Below are 19,445 nucleotides of genomic sequence, written 5' to 3'. Positions count from 1 at the left end.
CTTAAATGGACTCCAGAAGATGGTAGAGGACAGGAAGGCCTGAAGGAACGCTGTCCATGGGGTCACGATGGGTCGGACATGACTTCACAGCTAACAACAACAATAACAATAAAGTAACATTTGAGGGATCTCTTTGGGGTTTGTTTCTTGATCTGGCTTTCCTTGAGGAACAGCTTCTGTTTGCATTAGAAAGAGATATGGCACCAGTAGAGCCAGAGTAGCAGAGCTGGAAGGGACCTTGGAGGTCTTCTAGTCCAACCGTCTGCCCAAGGCAGATGACCTTATTCCATCCTGGACAAACGGGTATCCAATCTGTTCTTAAAAACCTCCAATGTTGGAGCACCCACAACTTCTGGAGGCAAGCCGTTCCACTGATGAATTGCTCTAACTGTCAGGAAATTTCTCTTTAGTTCTAGGTTGAGTCTCTTCTTGATTAGGTATAGGGTGCCATCACTGCAAGAAAAACAAAAATATACTTTTTAAAAGTATATTTTTTTAAAAAATGTATATTTAAAAGTGTATTAAAAAAACACATGGAGCAAAGTTATTTTACGTTTACGTTTACGTTTACGTTTTATTTAATTTGTATACCGCCCTTCTCCCTAGGGACTCAGGGCGGTTCACAGGGCATATAAATAACAATACGATACAATACAAAAGTTAAAACAAAGATTAAATCAGTGCCCAGTTAAAAACAATAATCCTATTCTAAAACAACAATTTAAAACCCAACTCCCCCGTCAGGCCAGACCAGCTAATTCAAATAAATGGGTCTTCAGGCCACGACGGAAAGTTCGGAGGTCTGATGCCATCCGGAGCTCCACCGGCAGTTGGTTCCACAAAGCCAGGGCACCCACAGAGAAGGCTCTCCCCCTGGGGGCCGCCAGTCGGCATTCCCTGACCGGAGGCACCCTGAGGAGACCCTCTCTGTGGGAACGCACAGGGCGGAGGGGAGTTGACGCCGGCAGCAGGTGGTCCCCGAGGTAACCCGGACCCATGCCATGTAGGGACTTAAAGATCATAACTAAGACCTTGAACCTCACCCGGAAGACAACTGGTAACCAATGCAGCTCGCGGAGCAAAGGTGTAACATGGGAGTACCGGGAAACTCCCAAGACAACTCTCGCGGCCGCATTCTGTACCAGCTGGAGCCTCCGAGTGGTCTTCAAGGGAAGCCCCATGTAGAGAGCATTACAGTAGTCAAGGCGAGAGGTCACGAGCGCATGAGTGACCGTGCACAGGGCATCCCGGTCCAGATAGGGCCGCAACTGGTGCACCAGGCGAACCTGGGCGAAAGCCCCCCTAGTCACGGCCACCACATGATCTTCCAGGGTAAGCCGTGAATCTAGGAGGACTCCCAAGTTGCTAGCCCTATCCACGGGGGGTAAGAGCTCACCCCCCACAGAAAGAGATGGAACATTTTGAATGTCCCGGGATGTCGGAATGCACAGCCACTCAGTCTTGTCAGGGTTGAGCTGAAGTCTGTTCCTCCCCATCCAGACCCGAACCGCCTCCAGGCAACGGGACATCACAGCGAGGACATCACTGGGGTGGTTTGGGGTCGAAATAAAAAGTTGGGTATCATTGGCATATTGATGATACCCAACTCCAAAACCACGAATGATCTCACCCAGCGGTTTCATATAGACGTTGAACAGGAGAGGCGAGAGAACCGACCCCTGAGGAACTCCACAAACGAGAGACCTAGGGGCCGATCTCTGCCCCCCTGCCAACACCGACTGCGAACGTCCCAGGAGATAGGAGGAGAACCACCGAAGAACTGTGCCTCCCACTCCCAATCCCCTGAGACGCCGCAGCAAGATACCATGGTCGATGGTATCGAAAGCCGCCGAGAGGTCTAATAGGACTAGGACAGAGGAATATCCCCTGTCCCGAGCCCTCCAGAGATCATTCACCAGAGCGACCAATGCCGTCTCCGTGCTGTACCCGGGCCTGAAACCCGATTGGTAAGGGTCCAAATAATCCGCTTCATCCAGGACCAGAGGGAGCTGATGCGCCACCACACTACTACCTAACAAAATACCTAACAAAATAAAAGGCATTCTTTATCATTCATCACATAACTTGGCCTATCTGAAATCTGCAGGGCATTCTGGAAAGAAAAGTTGCATTCTGTCCAATATTGACTCTCATGACCAAGTGGAAGAGACCTTGGAGGTCATCTAGTCCAACCCCTTCCTCGAGCAGGAGACCCTAAACATTTCAGACAAATGGTTGTCCAATCTCTTAAAAACCTCCAGTGTTGGAGCACCCATAACTTCTGGAGGCACGTTGTTCCCCTGGTTAATTGTTCTCACTGTTAGGAACTGTCACCCATCCCACTTTAACTAACTAACAACTTAGTTCTAGGTTGCTTCTCTCCTTGACTAGTTTCCACCCGTTGCTTCTTGTCCTGCCTTCAGCGCTTTGGAGAATAGCTTGACTCCCTCTTCTTTGCGGCAGCCCCTGAGATATTGGAAGACTGCTATCATGTCACCCCTCGTCCTTCTCTTCATTAAACTAGACATACCCAATTCCAGCAACCTTTCCTTATACATTTTAGCCTCCAGTCCCCTCATCATCTTTGTTGCTGTTCTCTGGGCACGCTTTCCAGAGTCTCAACATCTTTATATTGTGGCAACCCAAACTGTATACAATATTCCAAGTGTGTCCTTACCAAGGCATTATAAAGTGGTATGAACTCCATGTGGTTGTGATTCTATCCCTCTGTTCATGCAGCCTAGGATTGGATTGGCTTTTTTGGCAGCTGCAGCACACGACTGGCTCATCTTTAAGTGACTGTCCATTAGGACTCCAAGATCCAAGTAACTATTGTTCAGCTAGGCATCACCTATTCTATACCTGTGTGTTTAGTTTTTCATGCCTAAAAGCAAAGTGTTGCTTTTTTCTACCTTGAGTTTCGTTTCGTTAGAAAGGGCCACCAGCTTCTTGGCTGTAGGGGCTCATAGGGGCTTGATAGGCCCACTCCCTTTGCTTGTGTCTGGAAAAGCTCCACCAGCCTCTGCTTGGACAACATGCAAGGAAGAAAGCCTGGTGAGAATCTACACAGGAGCAGTTTCCAGGTTCCTCTTTGTGCAACTTGGATTGTTTTTCATTCCAGAGCGGCCTGACCCCTCTCCATCTGGTGGCCCAGGAGGGACACCTCCAGGTGGCAGACAACCTGCTCAGGCATGGTGTCCAGGTGGACGCGACAACTCGGGTGAGTCCCCTGCCATCATTCCCACAAGACCAGCCTCCCAGCAGGAGGAGGCAGAGAATTGCTGGCATGGGGCCAAATTATATGGGTTAAGACAGAGAGAAAGGGAATGTAATAAACCGAGATGGGATTGCTTGTCCTGATGATTTACCTCCAATCTTGCAAAGATGGGAAACCATAGTATTTATTTATTTTTTATTTGTATCCTGCCTTTGTTGTTTATTTTACAAATAATAAACAATATTATTTTACAAATAATAAACAATAGCTCAAGGATATAAACCTATCCAACTCACCTTCCTCCCGTTTTTCCTACCACAACAATCCTGTGAGGTGGGTTGGCCTGAAAAAGTCACCCAGCTGGCTTTCAGGCCTAAGGTGGGACTATAACTCACTGTCTTCTGGTTCTGGAGCAGGCTATGGAGTTCCCAGAAGAGGTTGTGAGGCCTAATGGTGGTTGTGAGGCCTATCCTGTTTTATCATTGCCTTCCAGATGGGCTACACGCCATTGCACGTGGCTTGTCATTACGGGAATATCAAGCTGGTGAAATTTCTGCTCCAGCATCAGGCTGATGTCAATGCCAAAACCAAGGTATGGAACAGGACTGTCCACAGAGGTGGGTGGATAGGGTCAAAAAAGCCAAGATGGAAGCCACAACCAGGCAACGAAAGCCCCACCCCTTTTATGGATGTCACAACACCTGTTGACACCCCTGCTGTTGGAGGCCCACCACGTCTTTTTAATTGCACCGGTGTCTCTCTTTTCCCTTTCAGCTGGGTTACACCCCTCTGCACCAGGCAGCTCAACAAGGCCACACCGACATAGTCACCCTTTTGCTCAAGCACGGTGCTTCACCCAACCAAGTCAGTTCGGTGAGTGCGGACACGCCAGAGGCCATGCAGGTTGTGTTCACATAATGCAAATGGTAGAAAAAAGTCTAGCCAAGGGAAAATAGTTGTGTGAATGTAGCTGCTTATTCCTTAATAGAATAGAACAGAATAGAATTCTTTATTGGCCAAGTGTGGCTGGACACACAAGGAATTTGTTTCCAGTGCATAAGCTCTCAGTGTACATACAAGTCCTCGTGGTAATCGTGATCATATACAACATGAAATACATTCAGCTTAGATCGTGAAATGCAACACTTCATCCTAAATCGGCCTATTATTTTTACAAATAACTCAAGCCGGAATAGCATTTTAGACTTGTATATCACCCCATATTGCTTTACAGCACTCTCTGGGTAGTTTACAATGTAAGCATTACTTGCATCTTGCTCCCCCAACAATCTGGTCCTCATTTTACCGACCTTGGAAGGATGGAAGGCCAAGTCCACCTTGAGCCCTGGCAAGATTGTGTTCTGGTATGCTGGTCTGACAGCCGCGGATAGGAAAGTATTACAGAGGGTGGTGAGTACAGCACAAGACATTGTGGGCTGTTCCCTGACACCACTGGATGACATCGCCAGGGCTCGTTGCCTTGGAAGAGTGAGGAAGATTCTCAGGGATGACTCACACCCTGGACGGTATCTCTTTACTCTACTACCATCCGGTAGGAGATACAGGAATATAGCCAGCCGTACCAACAGGCTGAAAAATGGCTTTTATCCATGGGCTGTTAGGCTTTTGAATGAGAAATAACTTGTGTGAATTTTATGCAGAATTGAGTTGGGAGGCCGGTGTGTGGTGTAGTTGGTTCACATGGTGTAGTAAGATGGAGGGTTTGTTGTCACTGTGTGTTGGGGGGTGGGAGCACAAAGGGAGGCTCAGCTAATCTCAATGTATACATAGTTGTACTTTGACAATAAAGATTCAAGATCAAAGTCCAAGCTGTGGACAGAGTTAGCCTGCAGTTCTGCACTTTAACCACTGCCCCACCACGGCTCAAACCTATCGACATATTTTTCCTCCTCCTTTTTCACAGCTAAAGCAGGACTTGAACTCACAGTCTTCTGCTTTCTAGCCTGGTACCTTAACCATTAGACCAAATTGGCTTTCTTAGTGATTTCTGGATCAATTCACCCAGTCTCTCCGTACATGATCGAAAGCTGTGGTTCTAAATTTCAGATTTAGTCTAGATCAGGGGTGGGGAACCTTGGCTCTTTTTTGACTCGTGGACTTCAACTCCCAGAATTCCTGAGGCAGCATGGCTCAGCTTGGAAACCTCTCCCTTTCCCCTCAGCATGGCTGGCTCAGGAATTCTGGGAGTTGAAGTCCACAAGTCATAAAGCGGCCTAGGCCTAGGCCAGGGGTAGGCAACCTTGGCTCTTTTATGACTCGTGGACTTCAACTCCCAGAATTCCTGAGGCAGCATGGCTCAGCTTGGAAACCTCTCCCTTTCCCCTCAGCATGGCTGGCTCAGGAATTCTGGGAGTTGAAGTCCACGAGTCATAAAAGAGCCAAGGTTCCCCACCCTTGGTCTAGATTCTACTAGGCAAATTGATTGACTGAATTATGTGCCATCAGGTTGATACTGACTCTTAATGACCGCATAGATGGATTTTCCCCAAGAGGATCTCCCTTCAGCCCAGCCCTTCAGATCTTCCAACGGTGCACCCACTACAGGTAGCCCTCAGCTTACAACCACAACTGAGACCCAAATTTCTGTCACTAAACAAGACAATTGTGAAATGAGTTTCACCCCATTTTACAACCTTTCTCGCCACAGGTGCTAAGTGAATCGCTGCAGTTATTAAGTTAGTAACATGGTTGTTAAGTGAATCTGGCTTCCCCATTGACTTTGCTTGTCAGAAGGTCGCAAAAGGGGATCATGTGACCTCGGGGATACTTCAACTGTCATAAATATGACGTTGCTGTTTGTCTGAATTTTCATCATGTGACCATGGGAATGTTGCAATGGTCATAAGCGTGAAAAATGGCCATGTCCCTTTTTTTTCAGTGCTGCTGTAACTTCAAATGGTCACTAAATGAATGGTTGTAAGCCCAGGGACTACCTGTACCATTGCAACTGAGTTCATCCACCTTCCTACTGGTCTTCCTCTTATTTTATCCACCTTTTTCTACATTATGGATTTCTTAAGGGAGCTAGATCTTTGCTTAAAGCAGGGGTCTTCAAATCTGGCCCTTTTATGACTTGTGGACTTCAACTCCCAGAATTCCTCCGCCAGCGTGTCCACAAGTCATAAAGGGGCCACGTTTGAAGACCCCTGGAATAAAGTGTTCAAAATACAACTATTTAAATCAAGTCATCTTGATGAGAACACGAGACAGTGGAATAATTGAAACATTTCACTCTTCCTAGTATGGGGATGACTCTGGACAGGCCGCTGCATTGATTTCAAAAAGAGATTTGGGCCCAGGGATATAATTTTAAGTAGGCTGCCAAATTCAGGTTCGGTGCAGAATTTGGAATGCTCTTTGACTGACACACAATCCCAGTCAGGATTTGCACCATTGCGAGTAAGGAGCCCCCTTTCTCTCTCTCTCTGCAGAATGGCGCCACCCCGTTGGCCATCGCCAAGAGACTCGGCTACATTTCTGTAACCGATGTGCTGAAAGTTGTCACCGACGAGACCAGCTTCCTGGTGAGGTCCACTGCCGAGCCCAGTGGGGTGGGGGGTGGGGGATGTCACAGGGAGCTTACAGCTTTGAGGCTCCCCTCCCATCTGACCTGTTGCTTCTTGCAGTCATTAAGTGACAAGCACCGGATGAGCTTCCCAGAGACGGTGGATGAGATTCTGGATGTATCTGAGGATGAAGGTGAGGACTGTGGGGTTTGCACTGATACGCTCCACGCATTGGGCTAGCAAGAATATCCTTGCAAGCTGTTTCCCCTTTTTGAGGAGAGTGGTGTTGAAAATGACATCCTGTTTACAAGCATATTCTACTCTGCTTCCTCGTTAGACAGGAAAAAGGACAATAGAACCAAAATGATCTTCTTTCTCCTATTTTATTTTTAAAAATAACACTTTTCTCTATGCATTCCGTGCCTCTTTCCGCAACATTCATTCTTCAGACTGCCCTAGTCCTTTTGACTACAGGAGAGGGAGAGAATCCCAGGTTTTTTTTTACCTAGTGCAGGGGTAGGCAACCTCGGCTCTTTTATGACTCATGGACTTCAACTCCCAGAATTCCTGAGCCAGCATGGCTCAGCTTGGAAACCTCTCCCTTTCCCCTCAGCATGGCTGGCTCAGGAATTCTGGGAGTTGAAGTCCATGAGTCATAAAAGAGCCGAGGTTGCCTACCCCTGACCTAGTGGCTCCCATTTTCCTTCCATCCAACAAAATAGACCAGTTTTGCAGCTTAACGATTCCCAAAGCTGCACAATCAGAATCAGAATAGAACTGGAAGGGACCTTGGAGGTCTTCTAGTCCAGCCCCCTGCTCAAGCAGGAGACTCTATACCAAGGGGTAGGCAACCTTGGCTCTTTTATGACTTGTGGACTTCAACTCCCAGAATTCCTGAGCCAGCATGGCTCAGCTTGGAAACCTCTCCTTTTCCCCTCAGCATGGCTGGCTCAGGAATTCTGGGAGTTGAAGTCCACGAGTCATAAAAGAGCCAAGGTTGCCTACCCCTGCCCTATACCATTTCAGACAAGTGGCTGTCCAGTCTCTTCTTAAAAACCTCGAGTGATGGAGCACCCACAACGTCCGAAGGCAAGCTGTAATCCCCATCCTGCCAGGGCATGGATGAGGGCCCAGATCCGTTCTCTTTCTCAGCTTGCAATTCAACAAAAACAATATAAAACTCCCTAGCCTCCAGAGAGGAAAACGTGCATTTCAATTGGCATTAGCAATACAGGGAACTCGACTTACAACAGTTTGCGTAGTGGCCGTTCGAAGTTACAACAGCACATAAAAAAGTGACCGTTTTTCGCACTTATGACCATTGCAGCATCCCCAGGGTCACGGGATCAGCATTCGGGCACTTGGCAAAATGAGTCGTGTTTATGACGGTCACAGTGCCCCAGGGCCATGGGAACCCCTTTTGCAGCCTTCTGACAAGCAATGGGGAAGCTGGCTTCCCTTCGCAACCATGTTATTAACTTTTAACAACTGTTATTAACTTTTAACAACTGCAGTGATTCACTTGACAGCTGAGGCAAGAAAGGTCGTAAAGCGGGGCAAAATTCACTTTAACAAACGTCTCACTCAGCGACAGAAATTCTGGGCCCAGTTGTGGCTGTAAGTCGAGAAAACCTGTATCTGCTGAAACCCTGAAGTGGGATGGGAAGCTACGCCAGGTTTTCGCCATTCAGAAACTCGACATCTTTGCTTCCTTAACGGCTTCTGTCTCTGCTGTAGAGGCATAACCGAAAGCAGGATCGCAACTCTGTTTTTCCTCTTTTTTCTTTTTTTTTAATTGCAATTTACATCCGCCATAATATCTGTCTTTGACTTTCAACGCAGTCCCTGTCTACAGAATTCCAAACTGTTAAGGCTGCTTTCTTCAGTTTGATGCGAGGCTTTGATCCTGCAAATAGCCCAACTTGGCTACTATTAACACCCTTAGCCCTCTGGAAAAAGGACCAGAAAAGGGCGACCTCCCCTTCCCCAGTTTTGACCCAAATTTTACAGCAGTGCCTGGACCAGGGGTCTCCAAACATGGCCAGTTGTAAGACTTGTGGACTTCAACTCCTAGAATTCCCCAGCCAGCCCTGCTGGCTGGGGAATTCTGGGAGTTGAAGTCCACAAGTCTTAAAGTAGCCGAGTTTTGGAAACCTCTCACCTTGACCAAAACTAGGGCAACGGATTCCACTACCTTCAACCAACCAACAAACCAGCTTTGTTTTCTCTTGCTTTACAGGCACGACACACGTAACTCTCCTGGGTATGGATTGTGTATTATTGTGGGTTTGGCTCACCCGCCCGCCCCCATTGACACCATTCCACCCCACACGGGACACGCTCGGGCCTCACATGCCTCCATTCCACGCCAGCTGTGGCTTCCCGGGGGGGGCAGCTCACCCACCACTGTCTGTCCATTGTATCTGTGACTGAAGGGGTGGGGGGTGCAGGGAGACTGTGTGAGCAAACCACCATTTCATCGCAGCAGATTCTCTGCTTAATGCTAGACTGCAATCTGGTACTGAAAGGAGCTGGAGGCATGGCTAGCAGGTTTATTTGACTCTTCGCTCCCCAATTTTCGCAATTCTAAGACATGTGGACTTCAACTCCCAGAATTCCCCATCCAGCATGAGTCGAATTCCACACATCTTCGAATGCTGGCCTAAAATAACCCAGCTTCTTTGACTACCTCACTTGGCTTGGCTTTTCTTGACTTGCTTTTCACCCAGTGCTGTGCAGAATTCTCTTCCATCTTCCCCCCCCCCCAGGCGGTTCCTATTCGCTTTGACAGCTGAGTGTTCGACCTCATGTTGATTTCAAGGGTGAGGAGAATTTGGAGGCAATTTTGACAAGTTCAGTCTGGTGCTCTTTGTGCTTAGTGATGAGGCAGCCAAGCTGTCCAAAAAAAAATGCCTTTCATTGGGGTCTGCGACAACTCACCACAACCAACTCGCCGTGGCCAACTCGTTGAGGGATGAGAGTTGCACTAAGACGGAAGAAATAATTCAGTAGAATCATTAAAGAAAGGATGCCAAAGGAGGGACAAAATAACATACGAATGACAAAAATTAAAATAATTTTTGAAATCATTTTAAATAGCTAAGTGGAATTGTTGAATTGTCCCAGGGCGAGTTGGCTGTGACGAATTGGCTATGGAGAATTGTCCCATTCCTCTTCATTGTGTCGCCTTCTCTTCGGCTGCCTGCAGCCTCAAAATGGCCTCCTCTTCCTGTGTTTAATTCTGGGACAAAATAGCACGAGGGAATGCTTGCGGGGAGTTGCTTTAGATTGGCCGGTATAGGCAGCCAGGGAGGTTTTTCAAGAGATGGAACAGAATGTCAAAAAAAACAACACCCCCAAACCTCATCAAGAGGTTTTTTCAGTGACCTCAAAATACCACCAAGAGAAAGGTGAAAATAAGCAAGCATTGATTTGACTTCTCCCTCATTCCTTAACACAGGGGTGAGGAACAATGGCCCCTTTATGACTTGTGAACTTCAACTCCCAGAATTCCTGAGCCAGCATGGGGGAAGTATGGCCCCTTCATGACTGTCGGACTTCAACTCCCAGAATTCCTGAGCCAGCTTGGCTCAGCTTGGAAACCTCTCCCTTTCCCCTCAGCATGGCTGGCTCAGGAATTCTGGGAGTTGAAGTCCACCAGTCATAAAAGGGCCATGGTTCCCCACCCCTGCCTTAACGGCTGTTATTTCCTCATGTACCACCACCTTCCTTTCCCACTCATATCTCCTCCTAGGATCTAAGCCAGCTTTCCCCTATCATTTTCCAGTGATTTGAGCCACTCCTTTCCTCATGGTTTTCCAACAATCTAACCTCTTTCCCCATCCCTTGTTTTCTTCTAGCAGGGAGTAGTTTTTTTGTCGTCTGAAAAACAAAGAACACTCTTCCTCCAGCTTAGCAACATTTAGCCACTGGTGATCCTCACACATAGGGCCAACTGCTGTTTTTCAGAGAATTAATGGTGGTTTGAAATAGGAATTGCTACTCTGTGAATATCCGCCACATTATTGAAGCAGATTTTGCAGTTGCATTCTAAAGCATTTTGAACCAGTGATGAAAATGGGACAAAGAAAGATGTTTCGAATCCTTTTTTCAAAGCTCCATTAAAAAAATACCAGTCTGCCCTTCAAAAGCCCCTCTTTGATATATTCATAGCATAGTAGTTTGTTCTGCCGTATACCAATGCCGTGGTTGATTGCAGGATGAAGTCAGATGAGACCTCAAGATTGTACAGATATTATTCAGGAAGACACATCTGGATTAAATGTTAGTCATGGGAGGAGGACGCTTTCATTACATTGGTGGGCTTCTATAGGATTCGACCCATAAACTAGCATTTGCCAGCCTTGTTCAACCTGCATTGGAAGGTCCAATGGAATTCTGGGAGTTGTGGTCCAATCGCACCTGCAACATGTTTGGTTGGATGAGCTGGCAGATCAACAGGGCTCCAGATTAAGTATAGCTGCAGGAATGGTCCATGGAAAATGGATGTCCTTGTCCCTCTTCCTGGTATAGGTTCTAGGCCAGGGGCAGGCAACCTTGGCTCTTTTATGACTCATGGACTTCAACTCCCAGAATTCCTGAGCCAGCATGGCTCAGCTTGGAAACCTCTCCCCTTTCCCTCAGCGTGGCTGGCTCAGGAATTCTGGGAGTTGAAGTCCATGAGTCATAAAAGAGCCGAGGTTGCCTACCCGTTCTAGGCTACAGGAATTTCCTCTATTGTATGTCAAGGACAACAACAGCCCTGCTTTTGTCTTGTTTGAGCTCTGATTGCACCGTGTTTTCATCCCTGTCTCTTTTTTTAGGAGATGAACTGCCGGGTACCAAGATGCAGAAGCGGGAACTTCAGTATCAGGAAGATGAGAGAGAAATAGTGGAATTTGTCCCCAAATTGGACCACGCGTAAGATATGCAAAGGCTGCTATGCATCAAATTGGCAGCTTTTCATCATCATAAGCATGGATTGTTTAGACCAGGTTCCTCTGAATGAGATGATCTAGCATCTGCCTGGGATATTCATAGATCATATATCAAAAGCACCATCATCTGTTTCTTATGGACAAATAGACACCCATTTGTAACCATAGTGATGCCAGAACACCAAATTGTGACTTCGTAATGCATAATTCATATTCTGTGTACTCTCTGGGGAGATTCTGAATCATCCAGGATATGGTTTTGCCAAAGGTGCTTTTTCCAAAAGGCAGCTGGACAATTTCTTGTCTTTATTTTCTTTGAAAATGTTTCATTTCTCATCCAAGAAGCTTCTTCAGTTCTAACTTAGTTAACTCAATTAGAACTGAAGAAGCTTTTTGGATAAGAAGCAAAATGTATTAAAGCAACAAAAAAAAGTTCAACTGCCTTTTGGAAAAAGCACTTTTGGGTCGTGTCCTCTTGTACTTGCAGTGCTGTACAAAGTCATGCATCACGTAACTTTGCAGTACAATGTTGTAATGCGAGGGAAAGAGTGTGCATTGTGAAGATGCAATGCCTGTTTGTGAGGTGCATCCTTTGCACCCCCTGCATGTATCTCTGTGCACATGTATAGATGGATCCGTGTTAGTTGAGCAGTGCAAGATCATAACGGAGGCCTCACGGCCTACCTCAGGCACGTTGCTAAGGCCTTGGAGATAGGATTTCAAGGAAGGCCAGATTGCACCCTGTTTTCCCAACACTCTTCTTCCTGTTTTAAATTTTGTTTTGCAACCCAGAAGGGAGGAATCACCAGCTATCCCTCGAATCCCTTGCGTTACACCTGAGACAGTCCTGATCCGGCCGGAGGAACCCGAGCAGGTGAGTGCCAGCCCAACAAGGCTACGTTTGTGGGCAGGAGTTGAAAGTGTGATCATTACTTACTTCTTGATCATTACTTACTAGTCCAGGGGCTGTCCAACCTTGGCAACTTGAAGAACGGAAAACTTCAATTCCCAGAATTCCTGGTGGGAGAATTTGGGCAATTGAAGTCCACAAGTCTTCAAGTTGCCAAGGTTGGACACGCCTATGTTAGACCAAGCTGGCGTTGTGTGCTTAGCAGACCCTGATCCAAAATCGTTCCCCACCCCAGCAGCCTAATGTGGTGAAACTCAGTTTAAGAATGATGAGGAAATGCTCCATGGGACAGGTGCCCCCATTTTTGGCCGAGGTGCCAGAACCTCTGGGTTCCAGGATGGCAATAGGAAGACCTTGCATGGAGAGGAGTTAGGATGAAGAGGGTTTGTAGTGGAAAATGGCATCTGGGGGAAGGAGGTCAAGGTTGCATTGTATTCCACAAATGACAGCTGTCATAGGCCGCTCCACGTGGCCGCACTGACAGCTGTCAAAGGAAGCGCGCATGCACAGTCACATTCACGGAGAGCCTGGCATGGATTGGCAAGGTCGAAACCTAGGTTTAATAGGAGACCCGTTTCTGTTCCATCTAGCCTTCCAAAGAGTTTGACGAAGAGTCCCTCATCCCAAGCAGTCCTGCCACAGAGACCTCTGACAACATCAGTCCGGTAGCCAGCCCTGTCCACACAGGGTGAGTCACCTCTCCCACCTCAACCCCTTATGAAGTTGTAGGAAGGGTGTCATGTAATCACGACAAGATCATTGCCTGAGTCTTTTGATGGTGGCACTGCATGCCTATATCTGTCGTCTTCTCCCCTCCCAGGTTCCTTGTAAGTTTCATGGTAGATGCCCGTGGAGGCTCCATGCGGGGCAGCAGGCACAATGGCCTTCGGGTCATCATTCCACCCAGGACGTGTGCAGCACCAACTCGCATCACCTGCCGCCTGGTCAAGCCCCAGAAGCTAACAGCTCCACCCCCTCTGGCAGAGGAAGAAGGGCTGGCCAGCAGGATTATTGCTCTGGGCCCTGCTGGAGCACAATTCCTCAGGTGAAAACTTCCTCTGCCTGCAGATATGTCCCAGTTGCTGGCCAGCTTTGTGGCTGTCACATGTGACACTCGTGCACTGAACTGTTTCTTGGATACCAGTGCTGAAGGACAGCTCTCCCTCCCTCCCAGATGTAGGTTTCTGAGAACACATAGATGTTACAATCCTTTTATTCCAAAGGTTGTATTAAAAAGAGATTGAACGAGAACTGGCGGTTCTCTGGGCTAGAAACATCTCAAGCCTGGGTGAACTTCACATTTTGCATTAAGCCTCCGTTTGTTTAACCTTGCTTTGTGATGGACACCAGAAGTGGCTTGGTTCTTTAAATGTAATTCCACAGTTTGGTGTAGGTGTTCTGTGAATTGTCTCAGTGTAGGGTTTCTTGAGTACGTGTGTCGTTTGGTTATCTAGCCTATTTCCCAGTACAAATGGGAACCAGTTTGATGTGGTGGTTAGAAACCAGGAGACTGTCAGTTCTAGTCCCACCTTGGGTACGTGGCCAGCTGGTAACTTTGGGCCAGCCACTTTTTCACAGTCCTAGGAAGGAATGCATGGCAAACCACTTCTGAAAAACCACACATGATTGAATGAATAAAAAATAATAGAAAACAGGAATGATTTTATAGTAAAGATGCAGGCTTCTTCAAATTGTTGCACTTCAAATATTTCTGAATGATAGTTTCCAAAATTTTGAGCCAGAACAAGCTACTTCTATGACTGGCTCTGCTGTCAGTCTGGCTGCCAGGAAATCTGGCTGTAGATTTCAATTCTGCCTCTAAACATCTTTAGGACATGAGCCACTAGTATTGGAAATGGATAGAGTGGAGGTTTCGGTGGGAAAGCGTTTCTTATAAATGACCCGACACACATAGGTGTCCTAATGCCTCAGACACTGGACAGCCTTGGTACTGGGGGAGAGTCTTCAACTGTTGGTGAAGACAATGGCCATCCACATTGACAATGCAATTCTCCTGTAGCCCCGTGATTGTGGAAATCCCTCATTTTGCCTCGCATGGCCGTGGTGACCGAGAATTGGTGGTCCTACGCAGTGAGAATGGGTCTGTATGGAAAGAGCACCGCAGCCACTACGCAGAGAGTTATTTGGACCAAGTCCTCAATGGGATGGATGAAGGTAAGGACATCTACCTGGAAGTCATCCTGACTGATTTCTTGCAGCACACTAGCCATTGGTTCTCTCATGACCTGTGGATTCTAAAACTCTTCAGTTAATCTTTTACAGAACTGGAAAGTCTGGAAGAGTTGGAGAAGAAGAGGATTTGCCGTATTATCACGACTGACTTCCCCCTGTACTTTGTGGTCATGTCCCGGGTGTGCCAGAACTGTGAGTTGATTGGCCCAGAAGGGGGCTGTCTCCAGAGCTCCTTGGTGCCCTTGGTCCAAGCCACCTTTCCTGAAACGGCAGTCACCAAGAAAGTCAAGTTGGCTCTGCAGGTATTGAAGGATGGTCAGTGTGGCTGCTTTCACAAATCCCTAATGCGGTTACTGGATTGAGTCATTTTCTGGGTTTGAACAATAGTTCAAATAGGATGGGCTTGTAACATTTATCTATCTGTTGTTTGTCTGTCTGTCTGTCTATCTCTGCCTGTCTATCTATGTCTATCTATCTCTGCCTGTCTATGTCTATCCATCATCCATCCGTCTATCTATCTATCTATCTATCTATCTATCTATCTATCTATCTATCTATCTATCTATCTATCTATCTATGCCTGCCTGTCTGTCTGTCTGTCTGTCTGTCTCTCTCTCTCTCTCTCTCTCTGCCTGTCTGTCTGTCTATCTGTCTGTCTGTCTATCTATCTATCTATCTATCTATCTATCTATCTATCTATCTATCTATCTATCTCTATCTATCTATCTATCTATCTATCTATCTATCTATCTATCTATCTATCTATCTATCTATCTATCTATGCCTGTCTGTCTGTCTGTCTGTCTGTCTGTCTGTCTGTCTGTCTATCTATCTATCTATCTATCTATCTATCTATCTATCTATCTATCTATCTATCTATCTATCTACCTACCTACCTACCTATCAATCATCTAACATATTTCTTAACCACACATTGCCCTCCCACCTCCCTGTCCAAAATTCTGATGAAGCTAACCAAGCTTTGCCTATTTTAGGAACAAGACCATTAGGTTCATACTAGACTTATTTAAATGTGCTGTTGGTGTCTTGTGTTTGTAGAAGAGTCTGTGCTTGTGCCTGTGTGGAAGTGATGAAAGCAGCATTTGCTGACGTGGTGCAAGCCCTGAGCCTTTTGTATGTGTCTCTTGTATGTCATTTATTATTATTTTTATTTATTCAAAAGTATTACTGATTTGAATTTATACTTGAATCTCTTTTTTTTAAATTTGGGTTTATCCAAGTTTGAAAATATTTAAATTTATCCAGATTTATTATTTATAGTGATGATGTGACATCTTGATGAAAACTCAACATCAGGCTCAAACAACTGAACTACTCGTGAATAGCGTCAGGCTGAAACTTTATTGTTGTTTACCTATGTTACAAGAATCACATCTGTCTGCTTGCCTTTCCCTGGAACAGCCTGGGGGAGGTCATACTTATGCTGCTTATGCTTCACCCCTCCCTCCAGCCTAGCTGGCCATTCTCCCACAGTTCAGAATTCTTCATATCTATGTACAGGTAGTCCTCAACTTACAACAGTTCATTTAATGAGTGTTCAAAGTAACACAGCGCTGTAAAAGTGACATGACTATTTTTCACACCTACATTGGTTGCAGCATTTCCTTGGTCGCACGATCAAAATCCAGATGTTTAGCAACTAGTTCACATTTATGATGGTTGCAGTGTCCCTCGGTCATGTGATCAGCTTTTGCAACCCTTCTGAGAAGCAAAGTCAAGGGGGAAGCCAAATTCACTTAACCACCGTGTTACTACCTTAACAACTGCAGTGATTCACTTAACAACTGTGGCAGGAAAGGTCGTAAAATGGGACAAAACTCAGCAATTATCTCGTACGGCAACATAGACTTTGGGCTCAATTGTGCCGTTAAGTAAAGGACTACCTGTATATATTTGTGCAGGCGGTTTTGTAGGCTACACTGGTGAGCTGAGACACATAGCAGACAAATAGTTCTTCCTACAGTTTAATAGACATTCAAGCAATTACTTGCAACTCCCGGATGCATTTCTGCCCACTGTTCAATTTCTTTTTAATCCTGCCTGCCTGGGGCCTCTTAGGAACATCAGCCCACCGTTTCTTCATGGCTTTGATTCAGAAAGAGGCCCCATTTTGAGACCTTGGGTTTTGGTCTTTCTCTTGCAGGCTCAGCCAGTGCCCGATGAGCTGGTGACGAAACTCCTGGGGAACCAGGCAACCTTCAGCCCAATTGTGACAGTGGAACCGCGCCGTAGGAAATTTCACCGGCCTATTGGGTTGCGCATCCCTTTGCCCCCTTCCTGGAGAGAGAGTCCCCGAGACAGTGGGGAAGGTGATACCACTAGCCTGCGCCTCCTCTGCAGTGTTATAGGTGAGCAGGGACTTTTGGGCTTATCTAAGAAAGAGCATCCCTTCCCATCTTGCCAGTTTGGGGTGGGGGGAGCTCAGGATTTGGAAGCTGTGCTACGGGAAAAACTTGTCTGGACATCCTCTTGACCCTTGGTCTCCTCGGCCCTCTTTTACTTCCAACCCTTGATTCTCCATTATATGGAGGACACAAGCACTGCCCTCTCTCGTAAACATCTTCAGAATAATGTCCCATGATGCCAACTCTTCAAGACAGACCAAACTAGGAAACCAAAGTCAATGCAGCCAATCCTAGGTTTATCGTAGGCTTATGGTAACAGGATCTTGCAAGTCTGAAAGCATCTCCCTCCCCTTCTCCGCTTTTATCTTTGTGAGAACTGGAGAGGGTCTTGGGAAGAGAGTTGACATCTTCTCAAATTACATTTCTGCCCCCAGGCTCAGTTAACAACCCCAGTTGGGGCTGCCAACTCTGTCATTAAACGATGCAGTTGTTAAGCAAGACGTCGCACGACTACGATGGACTTACAACTTTACTTCCACTGTGGTGGTTAAGTGCATCGTCCGTGGTTGTTCAGTGAGACCTCATGTGACAACAACTTGCAATTTTAGTGCCAGTTTTTCCATTGATTCTATTACCAAAAGGATGCACACAGCAATCACATGACCATGGGACACTGTGACGGGAATAAACACCCGTTGGTTGCAAAGCACCCAAATCTTAGCTACATGACCATAGGGACATATATATAAAACAAGTTGCGAAGGGCCGGCCAATTGGCATCATGCAGAGCTGAGCTTCTGTATCAAATTTCTAGAATCAAACTGGGGATTGAAGATGATCAGTTCTTTCCACTTTGTCTTCTCAGGAGGAACCGCACCAGCACAATGGGAGGACATCACTGGGACCACAAAATTAACTTATGCTGACGAGTGTGCAAATTTCACCACCAACGTGTCGGCCAGGTGAATTGGAGGGGAGCTTTGGGAGAATGTGTTGGGTAGCACCTCAAGAACACATGCTGGATCTCTGATCATTCCAGTTTGGTGTAATCCAACATGTTTGGAGGACATTGGGTTGGGGAAGGAAACCCTAAAGAAACACAGGGTGGTGAATGTTGCACCACCCCTTTATGATACATAATGGTCTAGGGTCTCCTGTGTGAGCAGGGGGTTGGACTAGAACCGTGGTGGCGAACCTATGGCATGTGTGCCACAGGTGGCACACAGAGCCCTCTCTGTGGGCACGCGCACCGTTGCCCCAGTCCTAGGTCTTCAGCTGGGTTTTATAAAACCTTTTCGCTTTAGGCCTCTGACGCCGTGTGCAAAAAGAAAAAGGTTCAATCAATCAATTTCAACTTCTTGCAGGGAAAAAAAAGATCTCGCAAAGTTGGAATTGATTGAACTTTTTAGTCCCACCCAGTCTGCTGTTACCACCACAGCCACGCCCACCCAGTGGGCCACGTCCACCCAATGGGCCTTGTCCACCCGGCACCTGACGATACATAAGTGGGTTTTGGGTTGCAGTTTGGGCACTCGGTCTCTAAAAGGTTCGCCAACACTGGACTAGAAGATCTTCAGTGCCCCTTCCAGCTCAATAGTAGCGTCGCCATTGAGTCAAGCTTGACTTCTGTTGATTCCATAGAAATGTCCCTGTTGTTTTCTTGGCAACTGAACAGCAGTTGTTCGACTTTTTCTGGTGGCCTCTCATAGCTATAGCATTTTAGACTTATATGCCACCCCACAGAGCTTCATAGCACTCTCGGGGCGGTTTACAATGTAAGCATTATTTGCCTGTTGCTCCCAAGAATCTGAGTCCTCATTTTACCAACCTCGGAAGGAGGGAAGGCTGAGTCAACCTTGAGCTCCATCCACCTTGAACCTCATCAGGATTGGACGCCTGGGCAGAGTTTGCCTGCATTGTTGCATTTAACCACCGTGCCCACCGGGGCTCCTAGAATTGTATCACCTTTTCCACTACCTAGGTTCTGGCTGGCAGACTGCCCGCGCACAGCCGAAGCTGTCCATTTTGCTACTCTGTTGTACAAGGAGCTGGCAGCTGTGCCCTACATGGCTAAGTTTGTGGTATTTGCCAAAATGAATGATGGGCGGGAAGGACGTCTGCGCTGCTACTGCATGACCGATGACAAGGTGGACAAAACGCTGGAACAGCACGAAAACTTCACAGAAGTGGCACGCAGCCGGGACATTGAGGTAACTCCTAGGTGTAGGAGATGACCAGGCTGAGCCAGAAGGCAACGCCAACGTGTCATCAATTTGGAGTCCCTATGCCAGGGGT

At 46.8% G+C, this 19,445-nt stretch overlaps 1 protein-coding gene across 9 annotated transcripts in view; it reads left to right on the top strand.

Moving 5' to 3' along the window:
- ANK1 (ankyrin 1) overlaps positions 1–19,445 on the top strand; it is a 126,740-nt gene that overhangs the window by 72,832 nt on the left and 34,463 nt on the right. For 7 of the 9 annotated variants that reach the window (XM_083368327.1, XM_083368328.1, XM_083368324.1 and 4 more), the window contains exons 18-32: positions 3,122–3,220; positions 3,711–3,809; positions 3,992–4,090; positions 6,670–6,762; positions 6,865–6,937; positions 8,984–9,007; positions 11,568–11,664; positions 12,474–12,555; positions 13,182–13,279; positions 13,412–13,636; positions 14,612–14,766; positions 14,875–15,086; positions 16,949–17,153; positions 18,016–18,112; positions 19,132–19,360. In XM_083368327.1, the coding sequence (XP_083224453.1) occupies positions 3,122–3,220; positions 3,711–3,809; positions 3,992–4,090; positions 6,670–6,762; positions 6,865–6,937; positions 8,984–9,007; positions 11,568–11,664; positions 12,474–12,555; positions 13,182–13,279; positions 13,412–13,636; positions 14,612–14,766; positions 14,875–15,086; positions 16,949–17,153; positions 18,016–18,112; positions 19,132–19,360 (1,887 nt within the window). Of the gene's footprint in view, positions 1–3,121; positions 3,221–3,710; positions 3,810–3,991; positions 4,091–6,669; positions 6,763–6,864; positions 6,938–8,983; positions 9,008–11,567; positions 11,665–12,473; positions 12,556–13,181; positions 13,280–13,411; positions 13,637–14,611; positions 14,767–14,860; positions 15,087–16,948; positions 17,154–18,015; positions 18,113–19,131; positions 19,361–19,445 lie in introns of all 9 variants that reach the window. The other 2 variants (XM_083368331.1, XM_083368329.1) reach the window with 2 other exon arrangements.

The sequence above is a fragment of the Vipera ursinii genome (assembly GCF_947247035.1).
Source record: "Vipera ursinii genome assembly, chromosome: 8".
In the NCBI taxonomy this organism is placed as follows: Eukaryota; Metazoa; Chordata; class Lepidosauria; order Squamata; family Viperidae; genus Vipera; species Vipera ursinii.
This window is presented reverse-complemented; position numbering and strand designations above follow the sequence as displayed.